The following is a 24,861-nucleotide window of genomic DNA, read 5'->3' on the forward strand; positions in this document are numbered from 1 at the left end:
CAGATATAAAACATTTCATGTTGGCAAGAGAAGTCCCCCCCCCTTGGTTACACATGGCCCATAATAAAAGTCTGAAGAAAATTTGAAAAGCAGGAAGAAAACAAAAAATCATAACTGATCCTACCACCCAGTAAAAACTAGAGTAATTTGGTCTGCCTTATTTGGTCTTTTCTATATGCTTTAAAAATCACAGATTTGAATTCATGCTAGTTATTGTATTTGATTTAACTTACTAAATTGTACCCATCACCTCAATGTTACCACAAATTCTTTGGTTACAAAATATTCTAAGATGTAAGTTTATAGCTATTTCCCTAAAAGGGGACATTAAAGTAGTATTTTTAATTGCTTTGCTACTTTGTTTTGCCTTTTAAAAAGACTTCCGTTTGAAAATAAATAAATAACCTTTCATTTGACAAATTATGATTAAAACCAGTGGACAGACAATAAGAGAAAAAAGGTCAGAAAGACAATGGCAAAATTTTTAAAATTACTTAGAAGATGACATGACCTAAGCAAGCCCTCAGGACATATATATGAATATATGAATTAGAAGTGAAAAGAAGGAAAAGCATAATAATAAACTCAAAAGATTTTAAAAGATCAAATCATATACCATCAACTGTCTAACCCAATTTTTACTTTGATCCAACACATAAAAATTACTTTTAGGCCACCAGGTAAGAGTGGAGGAACAATCCTTCCTTCTCTATCCATCGTAATTAGCATACTTTACTTAATTTTTTGGACACATTTGCAGATCTCATAAACCTGAAAAACATATTTTCTGGCCGAGTGGTATCAATTCCAATTTTCCAAGGGAAAATGTGCTTAATGGCCAAGTAAGTCCCATCAGTATATTTCCATTTATCTAACAGGTTTGGCTGGACTACACCTGAAACCTGACATTCTTTATCAGTGATATCTTCTGGAGATTGAGTTTGTCCTCTAACAGGAGCAACGGACAGAACCATAACAACAAAGACTCAATGCTTCCAAAAGCAGAGAGAAATGTTGTAATTCTATTGTTTATGGTATATAAAACAAAGTAGAAAACTTATTGTGTAATTATGGAAAACAGAACTCTTTTTTGTTTTGAGCTACTGAGACTGGCTCTTTCTCCTTCTCAAGCATTATAAACATGTTTCTCTACTGAAGCTACATTATAGCTCAGCAGAGGTAACACACATCCAAAGGTCCTAAAAAAGTTTTATTATACAGATAGAAGGGACTTTCAAAATTCAGGCCACATGGACAGGTGCTCTTTCTGGAGGGCAGTCTGACAATACATATCAAACATCTTAAACATGTACATGTACTTTCAGTCTAATAATTCTGAGGATTTATCCTAACAAAATAGTCACCACTGTGTGCACAGATTTAGCTACTGTGATGTTGATCAGATAGTCGTAAATCCAGGCAAATAAGAAGAAAACAACTTGGTTAAAAAAGTTAAGATTTATCCAAGCGAGGAGATATTATAGCTATTAAGGTGATTATGAAGCAGGGGCACCTGGGTGGCTCAGTTGGTTAAGTGTCCAACTCTGGATTTTTTTATTTCAGCTCAGGTCATGATACCAGGGTCCTGGGATCAAGTGCCACATCGGGTTCTGACTTGAGAAAGGAGTCTGCTTCTCCTTCTCCCTCTGCCCCACCCCCTGCTTGCACACATTCCTGCGTGTGCACCTTCTATCGCGCTGAGATAAATAAATCTTTAGAAAAGGGGGGGGGATACGAAGCATATTTATTGACCTGGAAAGCTATCCACAGTATGCGTAAGAGAAATCGTTTATACAAAAGTACAATTTCACTTTTTGTTAACGCGTGTGTGCGTTAACACACACACATGATGTGCACTAAAAGGTCTCAGAGAAAACGAACTAAGAGATCACTGAGAAGCTTATCTCAGTGAGGAGGAGAAGACACAGACTTTCTGATTTTTCTTGTAATTACATCATACTCCTATAGTAGTCAAAGTTGTTGCTAATGGAAAATTTACTGAGGCACAAGAATGGAGAAACTCGAAGAGTTCTTGTGGCTCTTCACTTTGGACAGATATCTGGCATCTTCAGGTTTATCCATGAATGTACTCTCACCCATCCATCTAGTGAGGACTTGACTGTTCTCCCTGGAGCACTAGGGGTCATAGGAATGAATGCAGCAGAGGCCCTGCTTGTCAGAGGTGCACAGTCCGGTACCAAATGCAGACACAAAGGCAGATGCCTGGGAATGGCTGTTGCTACCATAGAGGTCTACAGAAAGCACTCAGGAGGCCTAAAAAGGGCCTGGCTGATAAGCCAACCCTTCCTACAGGAGGGTCACTGAAGTGGAGTCTTAAACAGTGAACAGAAGTTTGGGCTAGAATAAGGGAGGAACACCAAGCAGAAGAAATGCGGCGCTAGAGCAAGGGATGGCAAATTTATTTTTCTTCAGGGAGCCAGATATCATTTTAAACTTCACAGGACAAGATGATGGTCAAGGATATAACTGTAGTTACTTTTACAAAAAGGAAATACATTTTCACAATTGTTTTAATTGATGGATTTCAAATTATAATTCAGTATAATTTTTTGTTCCCAGATCTACTAACAACAAGAATGAAATTCTTTCGGGGAGGGGATGAAATAACATTTGCTTAACTGGGTTTCAAAGTTAGCATTCCCTCAACATCAAAATCAAAGACAAATGTTCATCTGTTAATGCTCATTTAAAAAAAAAAATAACAGCTTTACTGACAAATAATACAGAGACAACCAAATTTACTCTTTAAAAGTGTGCAATTCAGTGGTTTTTTAGTATAGTTCACACTGGTGATTACATAACAATCACCACTACCTAATTTTAAAACCTATTTATCACCCCAAACGGAACTCTGTACCATTAGCAGGCACTTTCTACCAGTACTTTGGCTCTCCTGAGTCACCGGGAACTACGGACCTGCTCTCTCTATGGATCTGCTTATTCTGCACATTTCATATACATGGAATGATACAACAGACTTCCTTTTGTGGCTGGCTTCTTTCCCTCAGTGCAAGCTTTTGAAGGCTCATCTATGTTGTGGCAGTAGAGGTGCTCCACTCTCTTTCCTGACTAATATTCCACTGCAAGGACATACTTCCTTTCAGCTATGAAGGCACTGGCGGGCATCTGGATTGTTTTTACCTGCTATGAACATTCACATACAGGTTTTTGTATGGATGCATATCTTCTGTTCTCCTGATTATACACCTAGGAGCAGAATTGCTGGGTCACATGGCATCTCTGTGTTCAACCATCTCAAGAACAGACAGGCTATTTTCAAAGCAGCTACATATCACCATCACACCAGCAACATTTCAGGGCCCCACCTCCTCCACATCCTCACGGACTCTCATCATCGCCTGGGTTTTTATTTTAGCCATTCCAGCACACATGAAGTAGTGCCTCATCACGGCCTTCATCTCCCTAATGATTAATGAAGTGAGGCATCCTTTCATGTACTTACTGTCATTCTTCCAGAGAAGATATATGAAGGGCTTATTCAATACTTGGCCCATTTTAAAGTTATCTATTCTGAACATGCATCTCTCATTAGATACAGGATTTGCAAATATTTTCTCTAATTCTATGTTTTTTTTTTTCCATGATATCCTTTGAGGCACAAAAGTTTTTTATTGTGATAAAGTCTCATTTACTGAGGTCTTCTTCTACGGCTGCTTGTTTTTGGTGTCCTAAGAAATCACTGCCTCCTCCAAGTCATAAATATTCACTCCTGCGTTTTCTTCCAAGAGCTTTATAGTTTAGCTCTTTTATTGAGGTCTAGAAACCAAGTGGAGTCGATGTATGTGGTATGAAGTAGGAGTCCACCCACCTTTACAGGTGGCTACTCTGTTGTCTCAGCATCTTTCACTGAAAAGACTATTCTTTCCCCCCTTGAACAGGCTGGTTAGACCATGGATATACAGGCTCATTTCTGAACACCTGGTTTCATTTCATACAGCCATATATATGCTAATATCAAGCTGTCTTGATTACTGTAGCCTTATAGTTAGTTTTGAAATTGGTAAGTGTAAGTCCTCCAACTTTGTTGTTTTTATCAAGATGTTTTTGGCTATTCCGAGTCCCTCTAGAGGTCTATATGGATTTCAGGATCAGCTTGCCAGTTCTGCAACACAGGCAGCGGGCACTCTGACAAGGCTGTGTGTGCATCAATGCACCAGGCACTTCTGTCTTAATGACATGGAGTCTTCTGATCGTGAACATAGGAGGGCTTTCCACTTACGAGATTGTCTTTCATTTCTCAGTGACATTCTCAGTGTGCAAGTCTTGTGCTTCTTTTATTAGATTTATTCTGAAGTATTTTATCCTTTTTGATACTGTTGTAAATGGAATTTTCTTAATTTTTCATTCCTTAAGGTTTTCTATATACAAGATCGTGGCATCTGTGAACCACATATAGTTGTAGTTCTTCCTTTCTAAGCTGGAAGTGTCTTCTTTTTCTTCCCTAGCTGCCCTGTTAATACTGATCTGTAATAAGACTTCATGGCTTTTGTCTTTGAAAATGTCTTCACACAAAGATATTCCCAAATTCTGACATTAACTCACAGACATGAATTTAACATGTTAATTGCCTAAATAAAAGGCATTTATAAAATTCTGTTAGATTCTTCTCTTAATATTTGCCTTTTCACATGTCATCATAGTGTAGATTAGTCATTCCCAAGTCAGAAGTAGGTGGAAGCTTCTCAGTTGAACAGTTATACGAATATGAAGATACAGAGGTCCCTTCAGCACCGTGTCAAGCAGAAGCCACAGCTTGGCACCACAGTGTGACCCTGGACAACATCCTGCCACAAAGCTGGGTCGGAGCGGGAAGCTGGCTTCTCGTTTTCACTTCTGACAGAATGAAAATATATAAAGCGGCTTGCCATTATTTGTGAAACAAACAATGTTAGCTGTGAGGATGGCTTTAGAAATTTTGCAGATATGCGCTGTTTTGCCTTGTAATTTCACACTGACTTCACTCAGAAACATTATCAAGTGTGTAGCAAAAGCTGCACAAACAACAGAGTAGTAGATACACTTTGTGCATTCTGGGTTTTCCACTTACTATATCTGAGAGTGCCTTTACTCCTCTTTTCTAGCTTCATATACTGTGTGAATGTATTAGGACTTAATGAAACAGTAACACTGAGCTAATCATAAGCTTTTAAAAGAAAACAGTATAAAACCACAGTTCAAGATATTTCTTTTATTGTTACGTTTTCAGTCCCCTATGCTCTGCTCATTACAAGTCCACTGAGGCACAAACATAAAATACTGGCCATGTGCCAAAGATCTACTTGTTAAACTGCAAAGTCAAGCATGATTTTTCAAAGGCATCATCTTAAAGACAGAAAAATTATCAAGTACCAAAAGAAGATATGGCTAAAGAACGTTCTCCGCGTAGAAATCTATTGCCGAGTACTTTTCCAGACACTCCTGTGAGGTGACATAAGGCTAGAGTTTTGATTGACTTTCTCTTGCTGCCTTCTGTCAAAAAGGAAACGGAGAACTGGAGAGAGAAAAAGAACACACCATTCTGAAATACAGCTGGGATGATGACGTCTCCATCAGCTGCTCAGCATCCACCCCTGCCTCCCACACCTTCCTGTTAACAGCACCCTGAAAAACCAAAACCCTGAAGTGTCTGAATGGGACTAGTGCCACCCCCATCTTTGGGCCCTGACTTGCTTAATACAAATCCACACGTTTCATCCCTTTAGCTACAAAGATTGGCTCACACATAGGCGTGTGACCCATCAGACATGGGCAGTTGAAAAAGAGCAAAACAAAACAAAACAAAACAAAAAAGTAAAATAAAGTAAAATAAAATAAAAGGTAACACCCCCTCTGGAAGCCAGAACCACGCTCACTTTCATTTGCCCTCTGCCTTCCTGGAAGCTGGCTGCAAAACCAAGCTGACAGAGGAAAGCAAGTAGAGAGGCAGGGCAGGAGCCCTTGTGACCCTGGGAAAGCTCTGAACTAAACCAGGCTGGGGCCAGCCCTACTTCTCCAAATTCAGTTATAGGAGACTTTTTCCCCTCATAAGCCAATTTAAGCTAAATTTTTGGTTGCTTGTGAATAAAAGATACAGCTAGAATTTGAGGAAGGGCCTAAGTAATAAATCCACTTCTCACTGCTCAAAAAAATGGCAAATTGTCTCTAAAACACAAGCCTAATGGCAGCTTAATGACATCTATGTTTTTCCAGCTAGGTCCTCAGCCAACAGTGACAATTCCTCACTGGCCTCCTTGCCCTCCGGTGCCCAACTAGTTTATCTACCAGCACACAGGCCATCTGCAGTGCTGGTGTGCACAGCAAAGAGTCTTTCTGTCTCAGGGACTGAAATGCAACCCCCAACACGGCCCATCAGGCTCGTCAGGCTCGGTCTGCTCACCCTCCCAGTCTCATCCCCCAATCGGACTCCCAGCCCTGCTCTTCTCTGGCCTCACAACACAGGCCCTTCCTGTTTCTGTGACCTTGCATGTACTCTCCCTTCTTCCTCCCTTCAACTGCTCAACTGGTCTCTCCTCTGTCATCCCCACTGCCATCGTTCCCCGAATGCAGTGTCCCAAGCTCTGCACAGCCAGTGTTTCACAGATGCCGAGACCAGCAGCTCTCTCTTGAAGACCGTCCCTAGTCAGCTCTGTATTCCTGGCGCCTGCTGTCGCATCTCATGGGCATCCACGTGGAGAGTTAAAAAGCAGACATGTGCATTTTACATAATGCAATTATTTATTTTTAAAAATGCAATTATTTATATTCAAAACCTTTTCTCTATTCCATTTGAAGAGTTTACTCCCCACTCCCCATGAAAACCATTATGTCATGGTATCTTAGGATGTCTGTGGACATTAATTTGCATACCCCTCATCAGTGCTAACTCCTACTCGGACTGTACTGTCACATTCCCAATGTGTAAGGCTTACTTAAATCAGTGCCTACTGAATGAATGTCTGTTGAAATACAGCACATGTGATAAGACACTGGAGGAACCTAGGACTGGTCATATTTTGTAGGAGTTATTGTTCAGGAGGCGAACAATCTTACAGGGGAACAATGCAAGAGCACATTCTAAGTGGCTCCAGTAATAAGCAAGCTGTGCCAAAGGCAGACATCACCAGTCCACTTAGCAATCAGTACTGGGATTATTTTTACTGAACCTCTGCCAATATCAATAATGCAGCTACATTTCTAGAGTGACGGCCTCCCAGCTAGAAGATACACTCAATTAGGAGATATGAAAGACACTGCAACAAAGCTACAGTAGTCAAAATAATGTGGTATTAGCAGAAAGACATTAGAACAAAGGAACATAACAGAAACCAGAAAGAGACCCTCGCATATGTGGGCAAACAATGTTCAACAAGGGTGCCACAACCACTCAGTGGGAAAACGAGTCTTTTCACAAATGGTATTAAGACTGGATGTCCAGGGATCCCTGGGTGGCACAGCGGTTTGGCGCCTGCCTTTGGCCCAGGGCGCGATCCTGGAGACCCGGGATCGAGTCCCACATCGGGCTCCCGGTGCATGGAGCCTGCTTCTCCCTCTGCCTATGTCTCTGCACCTCTCTTTCTCTCTCTGTGACTATCATAAATAAATAAAAATTTAAATAAAAAAAGAAAAAGAAAAAAAAAAAAGACTAGATGTCCACCTGCAAAAGAATGTCACTGGATCCAAACCTCACGCCATATACAAAATCCAACCAGAAGTGAATCAAAGGCCTATATATAAGAGCTAAATCCATAAAACTCTAGGAGGAAACATAGGGCAAAGCTTCACATTAGTTGTGGAAGAGATCTCTTGGACAGGATGCCAAAGGCAGAGGCAACAAAAGAAAAAATAGACAAATTTCATGAAAATTTTTCTATTTTGTACAACAAAGACACTCTCCACAGGGTGAAAAGGCAGCCCACAAGATGGGAGGAAATATGTGCAACCATGTCTCTGATTGGGGTGGGGGGGGTTAACACTAACACATATGGAGAACTCCTAATACTTAACAACAGCAATAAACAGCCCGATTTAAAAATGGGCAAGACAGTCCTCCACACAAGACACCCAGATAACCAGTAAGTACAAGAAAAGATCTTCAACATCACTGATCATTGGGGAAAGTCCAAATCAAACCACAATGACATACCACCTTACACCCATCAGGATGGCTACCATTAAAAAAAAAAAAAAAAAAAACAGAAAATAATGAAACTGAGTAATTTTGTGGAGAAATTGGACCCCTGTGTACTGTTGGTGAGAATGTAAAATGGTACAGCTAGTGGCAGTTTCTCAAAAAATTTAAAACAATTACCGTATGATCAAACAATTCCACTCCTGAGTACATAACCCCCCAAAATTGAAAGCAGGGTCTCAAAGAGATACTATTTCATGTTCATGGCACCATTATTCTCAACAGCTACAACATGGAAGAAACCCAAGTGTCCACTGACTAATGGATAAGCAAAATGGGGCATATTCCTACAGTGGAATATTATACAGCCTTTTAAAAGGAGGAAATTGTGAGACACCTGGGTGGCTCAGTGGCTAAGCATCGGCCTTTGGCTCAAGACGTGACCCCAGAGTCCCAGGATTCAGTCCCACATCAGGCTTCCTGCATGGAGCCTGCTTCTTCCTCTGCCTGTGTCTCTGCCTCCCTCTGTGTCTTTCATGAATAAATAAATAAAATCTTTCAAAAGGAGGAAATTCTGACATGTGCTACAACATGATGTCATTCAGTACATAAATAGACAAGTACACTGTGATTTATCCAGATGATGGAATATTATTCAGTGTCACAAAGCTCCGGGCTATATCTCGAAGAACCTTAAATGCATATTACTAGGTGAAAGGACATTCAGGAAAAGGCAGAATGACGGAGGCAGTAAAGAGATCAGTGCTGTCAGGGCTTGAGGGAGGGGGATGAACAGGTGGAGCAGGGAGGATGTTTGGGGTAGGGAAACCACTCTGCGGGGTACCGTGATGATGGATACGTGTCCCTCACTATGCATCTGTCTAAACCCAGAGAATGTTCAACACAGAGTGTGAATCCTAACATAAGCTATGGACTTCAGGTGATTACGTATTGGTGCAGATTTGCTAACAAAGGTACTGCTTTGGGTGGGGATGTTAATAATGGGAGAGGCTCTTCATGTGTGGGGCAGGGGATTATGTTGGAAATGTCTTCCTCTCAATTTTACTGGGACCCAAAATTAATGTAAAGAAAGAGTCTTTACGGGCAGCAAGGGTGGCTCAGCGGTTTGGCGCCGCCTTCAGCCCAGGGCCTAATCCTGAAGATCCAGGATGGAGTCCCACATCGGGCTCCCTGCATGGAGCCTGCTTCTCCCTCTGCCTGTGTCTCTGCCTCTCTCTGTGTGTCTCTCATGAATAAATAAATAAAATCTTTTAAAAAAGAGTCTTTACAAAAAAAAAAAAAAAAAGGTAACTGGCAGCAGACCAACTTCCCTGCCCAGCCTAACCAGAAAAGCCAGATAAAATACAAAACCAAACCAACACACAACACCTGTCCTGAAACATTAAGAGACTGCAAAAGTATCCAGGCCTTGAAAAGACAAGGAGGGGCAACTGTCCTCGTCCTCGATGAGGGCAGCTGCCGGCACAGGGGAACAGACACTGGAGCCTGCTTTCTCCTCTGGGAAATGTACCCTTTTGAGGCCCAGGGCCCTTTAAGAGACAGAGAAAGCAGTGGAGCTGGGGGAGGCCCTCAGGCCTGGACAGAAACTGCTAGTGAGGCAGGTGCCAGTTGCCCCGAAAGAAGGGACAAAAGAAGGGCGGAAGACAGGCCACACTGCTGGATTCTCCTCCAGACACCAGGAGCGTGCTGAAGCTGTAGGGTACACCGGGGCTTGTGTCTATGGTACAATGTGCTATTTGTCTATCTCAGTGTTATTAGATAGACACGACCTTTGTGAATATTCACCCATTCATTACTACCCTGGTCATTACGTACTCAAAAGCAGAAGGAAAAAAATCCTCTTGTATTTCTGTGCAGAATCCATGGTTGCTCCCTATCTGGAACTAAAAAAATTTAACATAAAGAATACCTAAAGCAATCACACAGATTTAGGGATGATCATGAAAGAGCAATCTCGGAGGAAGCGTACAAAGATGAAACTCCTTCAAAAAACAAAAAGAACAAAATCATGACGACTGAATATCACTACAAATGGTTCATTTGTTTCAAACACAAGTCTCAGAATGTAGTACAACCAAAGAACATTTCCCCAAACTTAAAAGCATTTTAGAAGTAAATGCCACTTAGTATGCAGGTACTTTGAAAGGATTTTTAAAATTTTATTTATTTATTTTAAGTAGGCCACACACACAGCACAGAGCCCAACATGGGGCCTGAACTCACGATCCTGAGATCAAGACCTGAGCTGAGGGGATCCCTGGGTGGCTCAGCGGTTTAGCGTCTGCCTTTGGCCCAGGGCATGATCCTGGATTCCTGGGATCAAGTCTCATGTTGGGATCTTTGCATGGAGCCTGCTTCTCCCTCTGCCTGTGTCTCTGCATCTCTCTCTCTGTGTCTCTTGTGAATAAATAAAATCTTAAAAAAAAAAAAAAAAAAAAGACCTGAGCTGAAATCAAGAGTGGGACACTTAACTGACTGCTCCACCAAGGCACCCGGAGGGCTGCTTTTTGACAGCTCAGCACCCTAATTACCCCAGACTACCTCTGGGGCACCATCCTCTCAAATTCTTGGTCCCTATGGCTCCAGGTGTCCCCTCCTCCTGGGAGGTGGGTCAGGAATCAGGGAGATGACCAAGCTGCCCTACCAAGAGGAGACCCGGCTCTGCCTGCTGTGCTCACACAAATGAGGGTGGGAGTCTGGGGCTACAGTGGAGGGGGGACGGAGGGGGCAGGGTGTGTTTGAGAATAAAGGCAATAGATAAGACAAAAGCTTCACAGTGGGGCAGAGACTACAGAAGGCCCCAGGTCAAGCTGCCACTGAGGCCAGCCCTAGCCTCTGGACATTTCAAGTTTTTATCTATTTATTTAAAGTTTTTTTTTATGATTTTATTTATTTATTCATGAGAGACACAGAGAGAGAGAAAGAGGCAGAGACACAGGCAGAGGGAGAAGCAGGCTCCATGCAAGGAGCCTGATGCAGGACTTGATCCCAGGACAGCAGGATCATGCATGTCCCAAGCCAAAGGCAGCTGCTCAATTGCTGAGCCACCCAGGTGACCCAAGATTTTGTTTTTAAGTAATCTCTACATCCAACATGGAACTCAGACCTACAATCCTGATCAAGAGTCGCAGTCTCCACTGACTGAACCAGCTGAGTACCCTTGGACATTTCCAACCTTTTAAACCAATAAAGGCTCCCAAATGGACTAGCTGTGTGACCCTCAGCAAGGAACTGAGCCACTATGTGTAAGCACCTCCACCAACAGGATGGAGAGCACAGGGCTGCTGAGGAGGTACAGGGCATGGAAAGTGAGCACGCTGCCTTGCAATACATGGTGTGCTGGTCTCTACTACCACTTTTGTGTAAATAAGTCCAAGCTGGGTTTTCTGTGATAATCAAAGGCTCCTTGGGACACCCAGGTGGCTCAGTGGTTGAGCGTCTGCCTTTGGCTCATTGGGCTCCCTGCATGGAGCCTGCTTCTCCCTCTGCCTGTGTCTCTGCCCCCCCCCACACACATTAATAAATAAATAAAATCTTAAAAAGAAAAAAAAAGGCTCCTAGTAAAGATTTCATGATGCTGAGAACATTAATATCTAAAGACATAAATGTTTTAATAAACTCTTGGATGATAATCTTGATTTACTTAATTATAGAAGAAAACCAAGTATGTGTGGGGTTCTAAGAATGGGGTAGTGAAAGGTAGTCCTATCTTCCTAAAATAACTCTTCCTACTCATGGCAAACTATGAGGAACTTCAACCCAGCACAACCCTGAGCAGGAAAAGTAAACTCCCCCTTCTAAGTTACAGTTTTGATGTAGCTTCCCTGCTGGCCAATTTTAAGTAAGACTAGAAAATATTTTGGGGAGGCACCTGGGTGGCTCAGTCAGCTAGATGTCCACCTCTTGATCTCAGCTCAGGTCTTGATCTCAGGGTCATGGGTTCAGGTAGCTTGCACTGGGTTCTGCAGCAGCCTACTTAAATATATATATATTTATTCTTTTGTTTTAGTTTTTTTTTTTTTTTGAAACAACTTAACTCAAATTTATTTTAACAGAGACTTTAATGCTCTGAATGTCTGGGCAATGCATGCTGCCATGGCACCCACTTTCACTCTGTAGGGACTCAACTCCTAATTCAAATGTGAACAAAAACAAATGCAACGTTTCCCCTCTCTACAAACCACAAGTACAGTAAAAAACGGTAAATCAATTCCACATCATTTCTAAAGCTTGCCTTTACAGCTGAGTGTTATGTTATTCATTCAGTATTTATTATATATGAAAACAAAAACAATAAAACTAATATTAAAAATGGGCATGTGATCTGGGTCTGACAGACACAAGTTTACATCCTGACTCATTATTGTGGGCCTTAGGCAGATCACCTAACCTCTCCAAGTGCCCACTTCCACACAAGTGAAAACAGAATGATACTTACCACCTTCAAGGTGTGGTATGAGGGCTGACTAAGGCAGTCCCTACAGCACATGGCTGGCACTGCGCCCGGCATGCTGTGGTGCTCTCTACATGACGAGGCTACTGATCTCAAAAAGATAAGGCATTCTAGTAGAATGCCAATTACTAAAAGTAGAGGGGAAACAAAGCTAGAAAAAAAGCACCACTTTGCAGCCATCAGTTATAGGTGATTCAGGCGGAAGCATCTAGGTACGGCGAAAGTGCCAGTCTCTCTGCATGGGTCACCTGATTACACGGGAAGAATGCTCAGGTTACGCTGAAGAAACCTGGCAGACATCACCAAAGCCAGCACTGACACCATGAAGCAGACTGACATCATGGGCACCTGCCACGGTGCAAGGAAAAGAAGGGAGCACCATCATTCATGGAACATCACTGCCATCAACACACCGCTTCAAGGAATGTCACTGCCAGCAACACATAAGCTGACTCTACACAGGAGTAAACGTCAGGCAACCACAAAGTTAGAAGATATTCCTCAAAAACAGCTAGTCTGTAATCTTCAAAAATATCAACATCGTGAGGCACAAAGGAAAGATACGGAACCATTTCAGATTAAAGGAGCCAGGAGGAGCAACCAGTGAAGTCAGTGCATGTTCTCCAATGGGATCCTAGATGACAGGAAAGCTGCGACGATGGACGTTACTAGGACAACAGATAAAAAGGGAACATTGACGGATGTTCTATACTACTGTGTTGATGTTAAATTTCCTGAATTTTATAACTGTAACACAGCTATCTAAGAAAGCCCACTCTTTTTTTATAAATTTATTTTTTTATTGGTGTTCAATTTGCCAACATATAGAATAACACCCAGTGCTCATCCCATCAAGTGCCCACCTCAATGCCCATCACCCAGTCACCCTCACCCCCCGCCCACCTCCCCTTCCACCACCCCTAGTTCGTTTCCCAGAGTTAGGAGTCTTTCATGTTCTGTCTCCCTTTCTGATATTTCCCACTCATTTTTTTCTCCTTTCCCCTTTATTCCCTTTCACTATTTTTTAGATTCCCCAAATGAATGAGACCATATAATGTTTGTCCTTCTCCAATTGAGAAAGTCCACTCTTAAAAAAACATGCCAATTTTCTTGGGGTCAAGGAGAACCACAAGGAAGGAAAAGAAATAAAACAAAAATGGGAAAATATGAGCAACAGGTAACTGCGTCAAGCATACACCTAGTGCCTTGCCCTATTCTTGTCATCTGATGTTTGAAATTATTTCACAGAAAGTCAAAAACAAAAATGATGAATATTTGGGGGTGCCTGGGTGGCTCAGTGGGTGAAGTGTCTCCCTTTGGCTCAGGTCATGATCTCAGGGTCCTGGGATCGAGTCCCACCAACAGGCTTCTTGCCCAGTGGGGAGTCTGCTTCTCCCTCTTTCTCTACCACCACCCCCTGCTCGTGCTTTCTCTCTCAAATAAATAAAATCTTTTAAAAAATTATTTCTATGCTCAAGGACCTTATAATCTACTGGGAAAGATAATACCTTCTAATAACTGCAAAGAGCAGCTCTCCAGAAGAGACTCCAGGCTTGGAAGCAGATGACACAGCTTCAAGGTGGGGGGGCGGGGGGGAGAAGCAGAAAAGGATGCCCAGGGTCACGGGGCCCTGCAAGGCAGGTTCGAATCCAGGTTTATACCTACATCTAAAAGTGACATGCAGCTGAGCTCCTGATTAGTGGAGGGTGCACTTACTGAAGCATGGTAATTGAGGAGAGAGGAGGGAGGGATGGATGGAGGGAGGAGGGAGGGAAGAATTCAGGGAAACAGACTGTGTGGCACATCCCCAGCATCCACAGTGGAGGCGCTGCTCTCTAGGGCAGCTCAGGAACCAGGTGATGCCACAACCGCATTTATAACTGCTCAAATCGGAGACTGGTGCTTAACCCCTGCTGGTTATTCCACCTCACAGGCCCAGGACTGATTAGCCTTTCTTTCTACCCACTCTGGGCAGCAGAGACCAAAGTCATGTACAAAATCGGTTTCTTAGAACTCAGGAGCTCGTGTGTTTGTTTTAACCAATATTAGGAAAAATGAGAGATTAAATGTGGCAGGTAATGCTGGTAGCTGCAGCAATAGCCTTAAAACTGTCCATTTCTAAGTCAAGATTAGACTTACGGACTGAGGCTGCAAAAAGCCTCAAGGAAACAGACACCCAAATGCCAAGTCCTCTGGCCTCCAAACGAGGAGCTAGGCCATCACGATGTGACCCAGGGAGCAGGACTGTGAGCCAGGGTCTGAATCACAGAGGGTGGGCAAGGCCATCCACTCCTCTTCCTCCTGTTGGGGAGACTGCCCTCGGCTCTACACCCAGACTCTCTTCCTGGGGGAACAGTGAGTGCATCCCTCCCCAGAGTCATGGGAAGGTAACATCCGGGGCAAACTGACCTCCCAGGTCATCTTTTATTTAAAACAAGGATCATTTTCAATTTGACCTTCCCCATCAGCAGGGGACTTGGCACTGGGCTGAGGGAAGAGTATTTTAGGAGCCTTTATTTCCCTTTGGAGTCTCCTTGCAACTCCAAACACATTCTGTTTTCACTAATCCTTTTAATTATTTTTTATTATTTTCTTTGAGGGAGTGCACAAGTGCGTGCACACAAGAAGGAGCAGGGAGGGGGGCAGAGGGAGAAGCAGATTCCCTGCTGAGCAGGGAGCCCAAGGTGGGGCTCGACCCCCGGACCCTGGGTCATGACCCGAGCCAAAGGCACTCAACCCACTGAGCCATCCAGGTACCCCTATTCTCACTAATCTTTATCTGTCCTGCTCCCTAAAAATGAGGCAGCACCCTGGAAGGAGGATTGAACATTGGGGACAGAGAGCTGCCTTGCCCCTGAACCCCAGGCCCTACTGAGAAAGGAACCAGAGGAATCACAAACACATCTCATCAGAGAGATGTCAACTCTAATCTTAACAGTAGGCCCATGTTTCATTCCCTTCTTAATGTTCTACAGCATGCAGTACATAAATACTTGGTGCTAATAAACTTATTGGCATTAATAAAATATTCTGGACATATACTGTTAACACACAATCCTAAGAGTACACAATTTTTGAGTTAAGTATCTTCCTCATTCCTGGAAATAAAAATTCTTCCATGTTTGTAGATGTAACATTGTATTTGCCCCTAAAAACATATATATATTTTACATTTACTAGGAAGATGATGGAAAATAATAAGAGTCTTAGTAAGGAAATGATATAAAAAAGTGATTACCAATACAACATATTCTCTGATTAGGTTATATGTAACACCCTGAAAACACTAACCTAATTCTCAGCAGCCAAGGCAGTAAGCAACCTAGAAGCAGGGAAAACAGGGCTATGTCCGCTAGAAAGGATAAGGAACAACAGCAGTAACACACTCTATACATTTGGTGAGTGACCAACGTTAAACACAGTGGTGAAATGCTGTATTTATAGTACTTGGAGGCTCTTCTGTGGTTTGGAAGGCCAAAGCCACTTTCTTCTGTTAGTGAAACTTTATTCCTGCTTTCAGTGTTAGTAACAATGTTTTGAAACAACAAAAGCAGCCACAAAACACTGTTTCGTGTGACCTTTGCACACAAAAGTCACCCAGAGCTCCTGTGGTCACTGGTGACAACTGTAGTGCCCTTTTGGCAGGCCACACTTCAGGAGCTCCTTTTGGAGAGTGGAACTGGAATTGGGCTTTTTCTCTCAAGAACGTAGATTTGCAGGCAGCCCGGGGGGCTCAGTGGTTTAGTGCCGCCTTTAGCTCAGGGCATGATCCTGGGGTCCCAGGATAGAGTCCCACATCGGGCTCCCTGCAGGGAGCCTGCTTCTCCCTCTGCCTGTGTCTCTGCCTCTCTCTGTGTGTCTCTCATGAATAAGTAAAATCTTAAAAAAAAACAAAAAAAAAAAAAAAAACACCAGATCCTAGATTTGCTTACTTTCTCACTTCCAACTCAGCACCGAAATCAAATAAAATGTGTAATGGTCGACTTATGGGGTGATCCACAATGACTTAAGGCTACACTGTGTGCTTTTACCCTGCTTCTAGGGCCACTGGTTTATAACACATACTTCGGTTAAGAAGCAGTTTAACATAAAAATGAAACATTAAACTCCGGAATGTCAAGAAGTATCACCGAGTGATAACGAGGACGCTGGGTCATGATGTGTGATGCTCCTAACCCACAGAAAGGAGCACTACTCAAAGGCAGCAGATCACCAAACCCTCACTGCCCAGGACAAGATCTAGAGTCTGAGCCAGAGCGTGGTCCATACTGAGAAAATCTAAGTACAGAGAAAGCAGCTGGACTAACCAGTCACATAACACTCCCCAATAGGTTAGGAGTTTGTAAACGCTGGCAGCCTACAAGCTTTTCTGGAGCACCAAAGCGCTCTCTGAAGAGAAATGCAAACATGCAGACACAATCAGGATTTGTCACAAAACACATAAGGTAGGGAAATACCTGTTCCTGCAGATCGTAGTCATAGCTGTCGTGCAGCAGAAGACTAAGGACGTAGCGGGTATAAATCATGGCATCAATGCCACATTTCTCCAGCTCCTGTCCCAGCCAGGTCTGCACTGGGCCCAGAGCATGAAGCAGAGACATTTCAGAAACAGATACGGGGCCTGGATAAGAGCTTGAGGAGCTTTCAGATGGTAAACCATCCACAACAACTGTACAGATAGGGCGCATGAATTTAGGTTGCTGACATCCTTAAAATGTGAAGCATTTTCTGGAGTTGATGTTCTGTTGGTATCTGGAGGGGATTTTCACTCCAGTAAAAAGGAGAGATGCTTGACATGTAGGATAAGCATCTATTTTTGCTGGCAGTCAGCCATTAGAACAGAATTTCCCTCTTCAGGCATGACCAGTGAATCAACATCCTGACAGCAATACACACGCATATGTGTTTTTCTACTTTACTTTCACATTGAGGCCAAATGGAAGTCTCCGGCAGAACCTACAAAAATGAGAGAGAGAAAAAAAGGTACACATTATATAAAGATATAAATTACTGATCTTTTGGAAAAAATTCAAATGAACTGTTTATTGAAATTTGATGTCTTTGAACATGAATTTCTTTTTGCTGTCATGTTTGACATTTTAAGTCAAGTGATATTTCAAAATTTTAAGCTTACTATCATTTAAAAGAAAGGAAAACTCAGAAATTTATATTGTTGTGCTTGAACTCAATCATACCAATGTTTATTCTGCTACCGCAAGACACTGGGCTAATAAAATTCTGTTCCTCTGTAATGCTGAAAGAATTTGTATGGTAACAAATCACTAGTTCATTTTTAAGTGTAGCAGAAGCAAGCAGCTGAATAGTAATTTCATTTAAACAATGGTTAAAAATTAGTCCTTTAAAGTGAAGGTTTCATAAAGGTAATCAATCATTTCGTATAGCTACAAGCTTTGCATGGCTGCTCGCTATTTTATTTCATAAAAGTGAAGTAAAACATGTATTTGGCTCATAGCCACACCAGGCTGTATGGTTACAACTGATGTAACTTTTATTCTTTTACACCTTGGCTGATGGTTTGCTTACTGCTATGATAGATGCCATGTTCTTAATAGCTTTTTCCCCTAAATTAACCTACTTTCAATATGTCAAACTAATCTAACAACGGCCTTATTAAATCACTCATGCCACCAGAAGATGAAAACTACCACAGTGACAAGTAAATCTCATCAGCTCAGCTTTTGCATGAATTTTAGCAGACAATAAGAGGGTTACCAAAAGTGATTTAGGAGCGACTGAGTGGCTCAGTCGGTTAAGCGTCCAACTCCTGATTTAGGCTCAGGTCATGGACTCAAGGTCAAGAGACTGAGCCCTATGTCAGGCTCCCTGCTCAGTGGAGAGTCTACTTGAGATTTTTTTCCCCTGTCACTCTGCCCCTTACCCTACTCACATTCTTACTACTTAAAAAAAAAAAAAAAAAATTAAAGGTATTATTAGTTAGTAAAAGTATCAAGTCTGAAAGACGTTTCCCCAAAGACTTAAGACTCCACTTCTTGTATTTCATGAATAACTACATAGTAACTTTTACAGACTTTAAATATAAAGAAAAATGTTCAAATCTACCATAGGACTAAGTTACTATATTAAGTTGTCAACGTATATTCTATTTTCAAAATTTTTCTCTACCATACAGTCTTTTCTGAATTATGGAAAATAGATAAAGTAAATGTTTTTCTATAATTTTCACTTGCTGAAATTTTCCAGCTGACTCTCAAAATTAAAACATATTTCATTAATTCTTTAAAATGACTGAATCTTCGGATGCCAGAGAGATCATCAATTAAACAATACACTGAATTCTCGGAACACCCCCTGAAGCAAGGTGACAAGCTGGTTCTCATTCAATGACGATCAACCTAGATGGAGAACAGACTTGAAGCAACAGCTGAAGGCGCTAGATGAAAGATCTAAGGCAACTTAAGCTCACAGCAAACAGCACTTAAGATCGGCAGAGAGTAGCCTTAAGAATTCAGTAGAGTACTAATCAGGGCATGCATGTGATAAACTCCCCGATCACAGGAGAAGATCATCAAGAAAACTAGAAGGAAATAGGACTTGGGGACGCCTGGGTGGCTCAGTAGTTGAGCATGTGCCTTCGGCTCAGGGCGTGATCCCACAGTCCTGGGATCAAGTCCCACATCAGGCTCCCTCCATGAAGCCTGCTTCTCCCTCTGCCAATGTCTCTCCCTGCCTCTCTCCCTCTCTCTTTCTCTCATGAATAAATAAAATCTTAAAAAAAAAAAAAAAAAAAGGAAATAGGACTTGATGTTCAGCATGCCCAGGGATGGTGCTGTTTCCTACCAGCCAGAGTTGAAAACCAACTAATTCAGAGACACACCCCTGACTCTGTAGGGGAATTAGCCCTAGAGAGAACAGTGTGTGACTAATATATACCAAAAGGAAGACCTGAAGGGCCAAAGTATTTCTACTTTCATTATGGTCCCAGAACAAACCTCAAGAAATGTATAGAACACAAAAATACTGAGCATCTTAAAAAGTAAGATTTAGGGGCACCCGGATGACTTGGTTGGTTGAGCATTTGCCTCTTGGTTTCGGCTCTGATCATGATCTTATTATGGTGATGGGATCAAGTCCAGTATCAGGTTCCCCACTTGGTATGGAGTCTCTGGAGACTTCCCTCCTGCTCCCCCCCCCCACACTCGTGCTCTCTCTGAAATAAATCTTTTTTTTTTCTTTAAGTAAAATTAATAATGGTTGGAATCCAATAAAAAAAAGTAGGAGACATGCAGACAAGCAGGCATAAAGGAAACAGAAATGAAGAGAAAAATAAATTCACTGAAACCAACTCAGAATTGACACAAAAGTGAGAATTAGCAGAAAAGGATTCTGAAGCAGTGATTATGACAAAAGGCCATATATGTGATGAGCAGAGAACAGAAGATATAAAGACTGAAAGTCAAACATATACAGATGAAAACTACAATGTCAGAGAGAAAAAAGCAGGCAGGATGGGGGTAATGGCAGATTAACCCCTTCAGAAGGAAAGATTCCAGTCTTACACTGCAAAAGAAACCATACAAAATGAAAGAGAGAAAGGAACAAATTAATACGCTTCAGCGAGCTGTATGACAATTTTTAAGAAACCTAACATGTGTAATTGGAAGAGAAAGAGAAGGGGACAAAGAAATGTTTGAAGAAATAATGGCCAACATTTTCCCAAAATTGATGACAACTAAGATCCAAGAAGTTCACTGAACTCTAAACACAGAAACATGAAGAAAGTGATACCCAGACTTCCTGCAACAAAACCATTCAAATGGTAAAGCAAAGAACCACAAAGCCTCTGGGGAGAAAAGACACATCAGGTAGAACAGAGCAAAAGAACTAAGGACACCAAGTTTTGGAGCACCTGGGTGGCTCAGATAAGTGTCTGCCTTCAGCTCAGATTGGGATCTTAGGGTCCTGGAATCAAGCCCTGCATCAGACTCTCTGCTTAGCCAGGAGCCTGCTTTTCCCCTCTCCCTCTGCCTGCCGCTCCCTCCTGCTTGTGCTCTCGCTCTGTCAAATAAATAAATAGACTCTTTAAAATAAGATGAAGGAAAAAAAAAAAAAGGACACCAAGTTTCTTGTCAGAAACAGGCAAAGGAGAAAGATAATCAGTCAAAAAAATGTTGAAGGACTGGAAGAAAAACCCATCAACATAGAATTCTATACTCATCACAAAATCTTCCAAAACGAAGTTGAAATGAAGACTTTTTTTTCAGACATGCAAATGCTGGAAGAATCCAGCAACAGGGATCCCTGGGTGGCGCAGCGGTTTGGCGCCTGCCTTTGGCCCAGGGCGCGATCCTGGAGACCCGGGATCGAATCCCACGTCGGGCTCCTGGTGCATGGAGCCTGCTTCTCCCTCTGCCTGTGTCTCTGCCTCTCTCTCTCTCTCTGTGTGACTATCATAAAAAAAAAAAAAAAAAAAAGAATCCAGCAACAGCAGCAGATAGCTCTGGGAAGTGTTACAGGAAGTCCTTCAGGCTAAAGGAAGATGACACCAGAACAAAACATGCAACCACTCAAAGGAACAAAGTGCACCAGAAATAGAACTACATTTTTCTTTTTATTTCAAGATCTTCAAAAGATAATTCCACTATTGAAACAAAAATAGTAACAATTTATTGTGAGGTTTGTAACATACGTGGAAGCAAAATGGAGGGCAGCAACAGAACACGAAGCTGGGTGCGGGGGGGGGGTTAATAACACTGCTACCAGCTCCTCCCATATTACCTGCAATGGGAGAATGCCACCTGGAGACAGATTGTGATATAACAGCTGTTAATAATCACAATAAACATAAATGGTCAAACCCACCAATTAAAAAGCAGAGGTGGTCAGACTGGATTTTAAAACGCCAAGATGCAAATATATGCTCCTTATAAAAATATCCACAAAGTTCCAAGTAAAGGGATGGGAAGAGATACACCATGCCAACATTAACAAAAAGCAAGGTGCAGGGGCATCTGAGTGGCTCAGTTGGGCAGCTGACTCTTGATTCTGGAGTCCTCGGATCAGCCCACATGGGCTCCATGCTCAGTAGTGAGTCTAGTCTGCTTGAGGATTCGCTCTCTCCCTCATGAGCATGTCTGCCCCTCCCCATGCTTGCCCTCCTTCTCTCTCAATAACATTTTCTCTTTTAGATTTTATTTAAGAGAGAAAGACACAGATAGCAAGAGAGAACATGAACAAGAAGAAGGAGAAGGAGAAGCAGGCTCCACACTAAGCAGGGACCCCGATTAGACCCTGGGATTATGACCTGAGCCAAAGACAGATGTTTAACCAACTAAAGCCACATAGGCACCTCATAAATAAATCTTAAAAAAAAAAGTACAAGGTAGAATGATTATAATATCTGACATTTTAGAGCAAGGAGTAGTAACAGAAGTAAAGGTCATTTCGTGACGATAAAGGGGTCAATTACCAAAGGATGTAACAGTCCTATTTATTATATACCTGGTAGCAGAGTTACAAACTGTGTGAATAAAAACTGATAGCATTTCAAGATATAAACAAAGCCATTATTCGTACTAGATTTCAAAATCCCCCTCTCTCAAACACTGAAAGAAATAAACACCAAGTCCATAAGGATTTAGAAGACTCGAGTAATATTATCATCAATCTGACAGAAGACTGTATTCTGGGCCATAAAGAAAGTTGTAACAAATTTAAAAGGATTCAAATCATAGAAAATATACTCTTTGACCATATGGAACTAAATTATAAGCTAATCAGGAGTGCCTGGGTGGCTCAGTCAGTTGAGTGTTGGACTCTTGATTTCGGCTCAGGTCATGATCTCAGGGTTTTGAAATGGACACTGGAACCTGCTTGATATTCTTTCTCTCCCTTGTACCTCCTCCTTTCTCGCTTGCTCTTAAAGAAAAGAAGAAAGGAAAGGAAAGGAAAGGAAAGGAAAAAGGAAAGGAAAAAGGAAAGGAAAAAGGAAAGGAAAGGAAAGGAAAAGGAAAGGAAAGGAAAGGAAAGGAAAGGAAAGGAAAGGAAAGGAAAGGAAAGGAAAGGAAAGGAAAGGAAAGGAAAGGAAAGGAAAGGAAAGGAAAGGAAAGGAAAGGAAAGGAAAGGAAAGGAAAGGAAAGGAAAAGAAAAGTGGTTTCAACCCAAGTATAGGATTCTCTGTTGTCATTAAGAAATTTCACACTTCTTTAGACAAGTGCAAAGATTCAAGAAGTGGGTGAGAAAAAAAATCAACATATAAATGCAAAATGAAGCAAAGCACACTGAACTCCCAAGATCTCATCAAAGCTGGTTAAAACCTTCCCTTGCATTTTTACCCCTAACAGAACTCTTCTCGAACTTGTTCAATAACTGATGACGTAACATTTTAAAATAATAGGACATATCTCTAGAGTCACTAGGGATTATGACCTTTTTTTACTCTCTATAGTTCAGACTGCAGAGAAAAAGGAGAAGAGCGGAGGCTGCTAAGTCTGGTACCATCAGACTACCTGGCAGCTGTCCATGCAAGAACTCTGAGTGGATCCTAGTAATAGGGTCTGAGACAGAAAAAGTACAAGATGGCTCTTCTTGTACCATAATGGTAGGTCTAAATGTTCTTGGAGACAGTGTCCATCCTCCCTATTCTGAACCTCAAACTTAGCAGATGACCCAGGAAGAGAATATGGGGCCCTAACAAGGCTGCTTCTCCCTAAACTTGTGCAAGCCTTCAACAGAGGGATGAACACATGACAGAATGAGACTGTTTCCAGTTCTGAACTAAAAGGAGACTCCTAGGTATGTTGGTTCTGATTTTTGTTTAATTAGAACTTATTTTGGAGGTGCCTGAGTAGCTCAATTGGTTAAGCATCTGCCTTCAGCTCAGGTTATGATCTCAAGGTCCTGGGATTGAGCCCAGCATTGGGCTCCCTGCTCCGCGAGAAGTCAGCTTCCCCCTTTCCCTCTGTATACTCTCACACATGTGCACTCTCTCAAATAAATAAATCTTTAAAACAAGAAAACTGGGCAGCCCAGGTGGCTCAGCGGTTTAGTGTTCAGCCCACGACGTGATCCTGGAGACCGCGGATTGAAGCCCACGTCAGGCTTCCTGCATGGAGCCTGTTTCTCCCTCTGCCTGTGTCTCTGCCTCTCTCGGTCTCTCGTGAATAAATAAATAAAATCTTTAAAATAAAATAAAACAAGAAAACTTATTTTGGGTACAATCAATGACATGGTCAAAACAGTGGAATGAATGGTCTGACAAACACAGGCAAAACCCATTTAATGTTTGCCTGGCAAGTTCAAGAACACAGCTGGCAAACACCCAAATTTCAAACTGTTACGCTCATTCCAAATGTGAAATTTAATCAATATGAAGTTAAATTTCATTTCGGTTTAACTAAATTCTCCAAAAAAATGTTTTAAGATTCTTAAAAAATTTTATTTATTTGACAGAGAGAGAGAACAAGAGAGAGAAAAAATAATTGGGGAGGTACAGAGGGAGAAGCAGACTCCCTGCTGAGCAGAGAGCCTGATGAGGAGATCGATCCCAGGACCCTGAGATGATGACCTGAGCCAAATGCTTAACCGAATGAACCACCCAGGTGCTCCTCCAAAAGAGGTTTTTTGTTTTGTTTTGATTTTTAAGATTTAATTTATTTATTAATGAGAGACAGAGAGAGGCAGAGACAGGCAGAGGGAGAAGCAGGCTCCCTGTGGGAAGCCTAATGCAGGACTCAATCCCAGGACCCCAGGATCATGACCTAAGCCAAAGGCAGAAGCTCAACCACTGAGCCGAGACACCTCTCTAAAAGAGTTTGGTTTTTTTTTTAAAGACTTTATTTATTTATTCATAAGAGACACACACACAGAGAGAGAGGCAGAGACACAGGCAGAGGGAGAAGTAGGCTCCATGCAGGGAGCCTGACATGGGTCTCCAGGATCACGCCCTGGGCTGCAGGTGGTGCTAAACCACTGCGCCACCAGGGCTGCCCCTCCAAAAGAGTTTTATTTTTTTTATTTTTTTTATAAATTTTTTTAAATTTTTATTTATTTATGATAGTCACAGGAGAGAGAGAGAGAGAGAGAGAGGCAGAGACACAGGCAGAGGGAGAAGCAGGCTCCATGCACCGGGAGCCCGACGTGGGATTCGATCCTGGGTCTCCAGGAAAAGAGTTTTAAAGAAAAAGCACCACTATATACACTCCAGGCTTTCTGTTTTGCTTCACTTCATTTTTCAACATCTGATTCTTTCTCCAGAAGT

General features: G+C 42.1%; 1 protein-coding gene across 5 annotated transcripts in view; it reads right to left on the bottom strand.

The window, feature by feature from the left end:
* KIAA0232 (KIAA0232 ortholog) overlaps positions 1–24,861 on the bottom strand; it is an 89,475-nt gene that overhangs the window by 33,842 nt on the left and 30,772 nt on the right. For all 5 annotated transcript variants that reach the window (XM_055326312.1, XM_055326309.1, XM_055326310.1 and 2 more), the window contains one exon: positions 17,081–17,579. In XM_055326312.1, the coding sequence (XP_055182287.1) occupies positions 17,081–17,311 (231 nt within the window). In that variant the 5' untranslated portion in view covers positions 17,312–17,579. The remainder of the gene's footprint in view (positions 1–17,080; positions 17,580–24,861) is intronic.

The sequence above is a fragment of the Nyctereutes procyonoides genome, unplaced genomic scaffold (genome assembly GCF_905146905.1).
Source record: "Nyctereutes procyonoides isolate TBG_1078 unplaced genomic scaffold, NYPRO_anot_genome, whole genome shotgun sequence".
Taxonomy (NCBI): domain Eukaryota; kingdom Metazoa; phylum Chordata; class Mammalia; order Carnivora; family Canidae; genus Nyctereutes; species Nyctereutes procyonoides.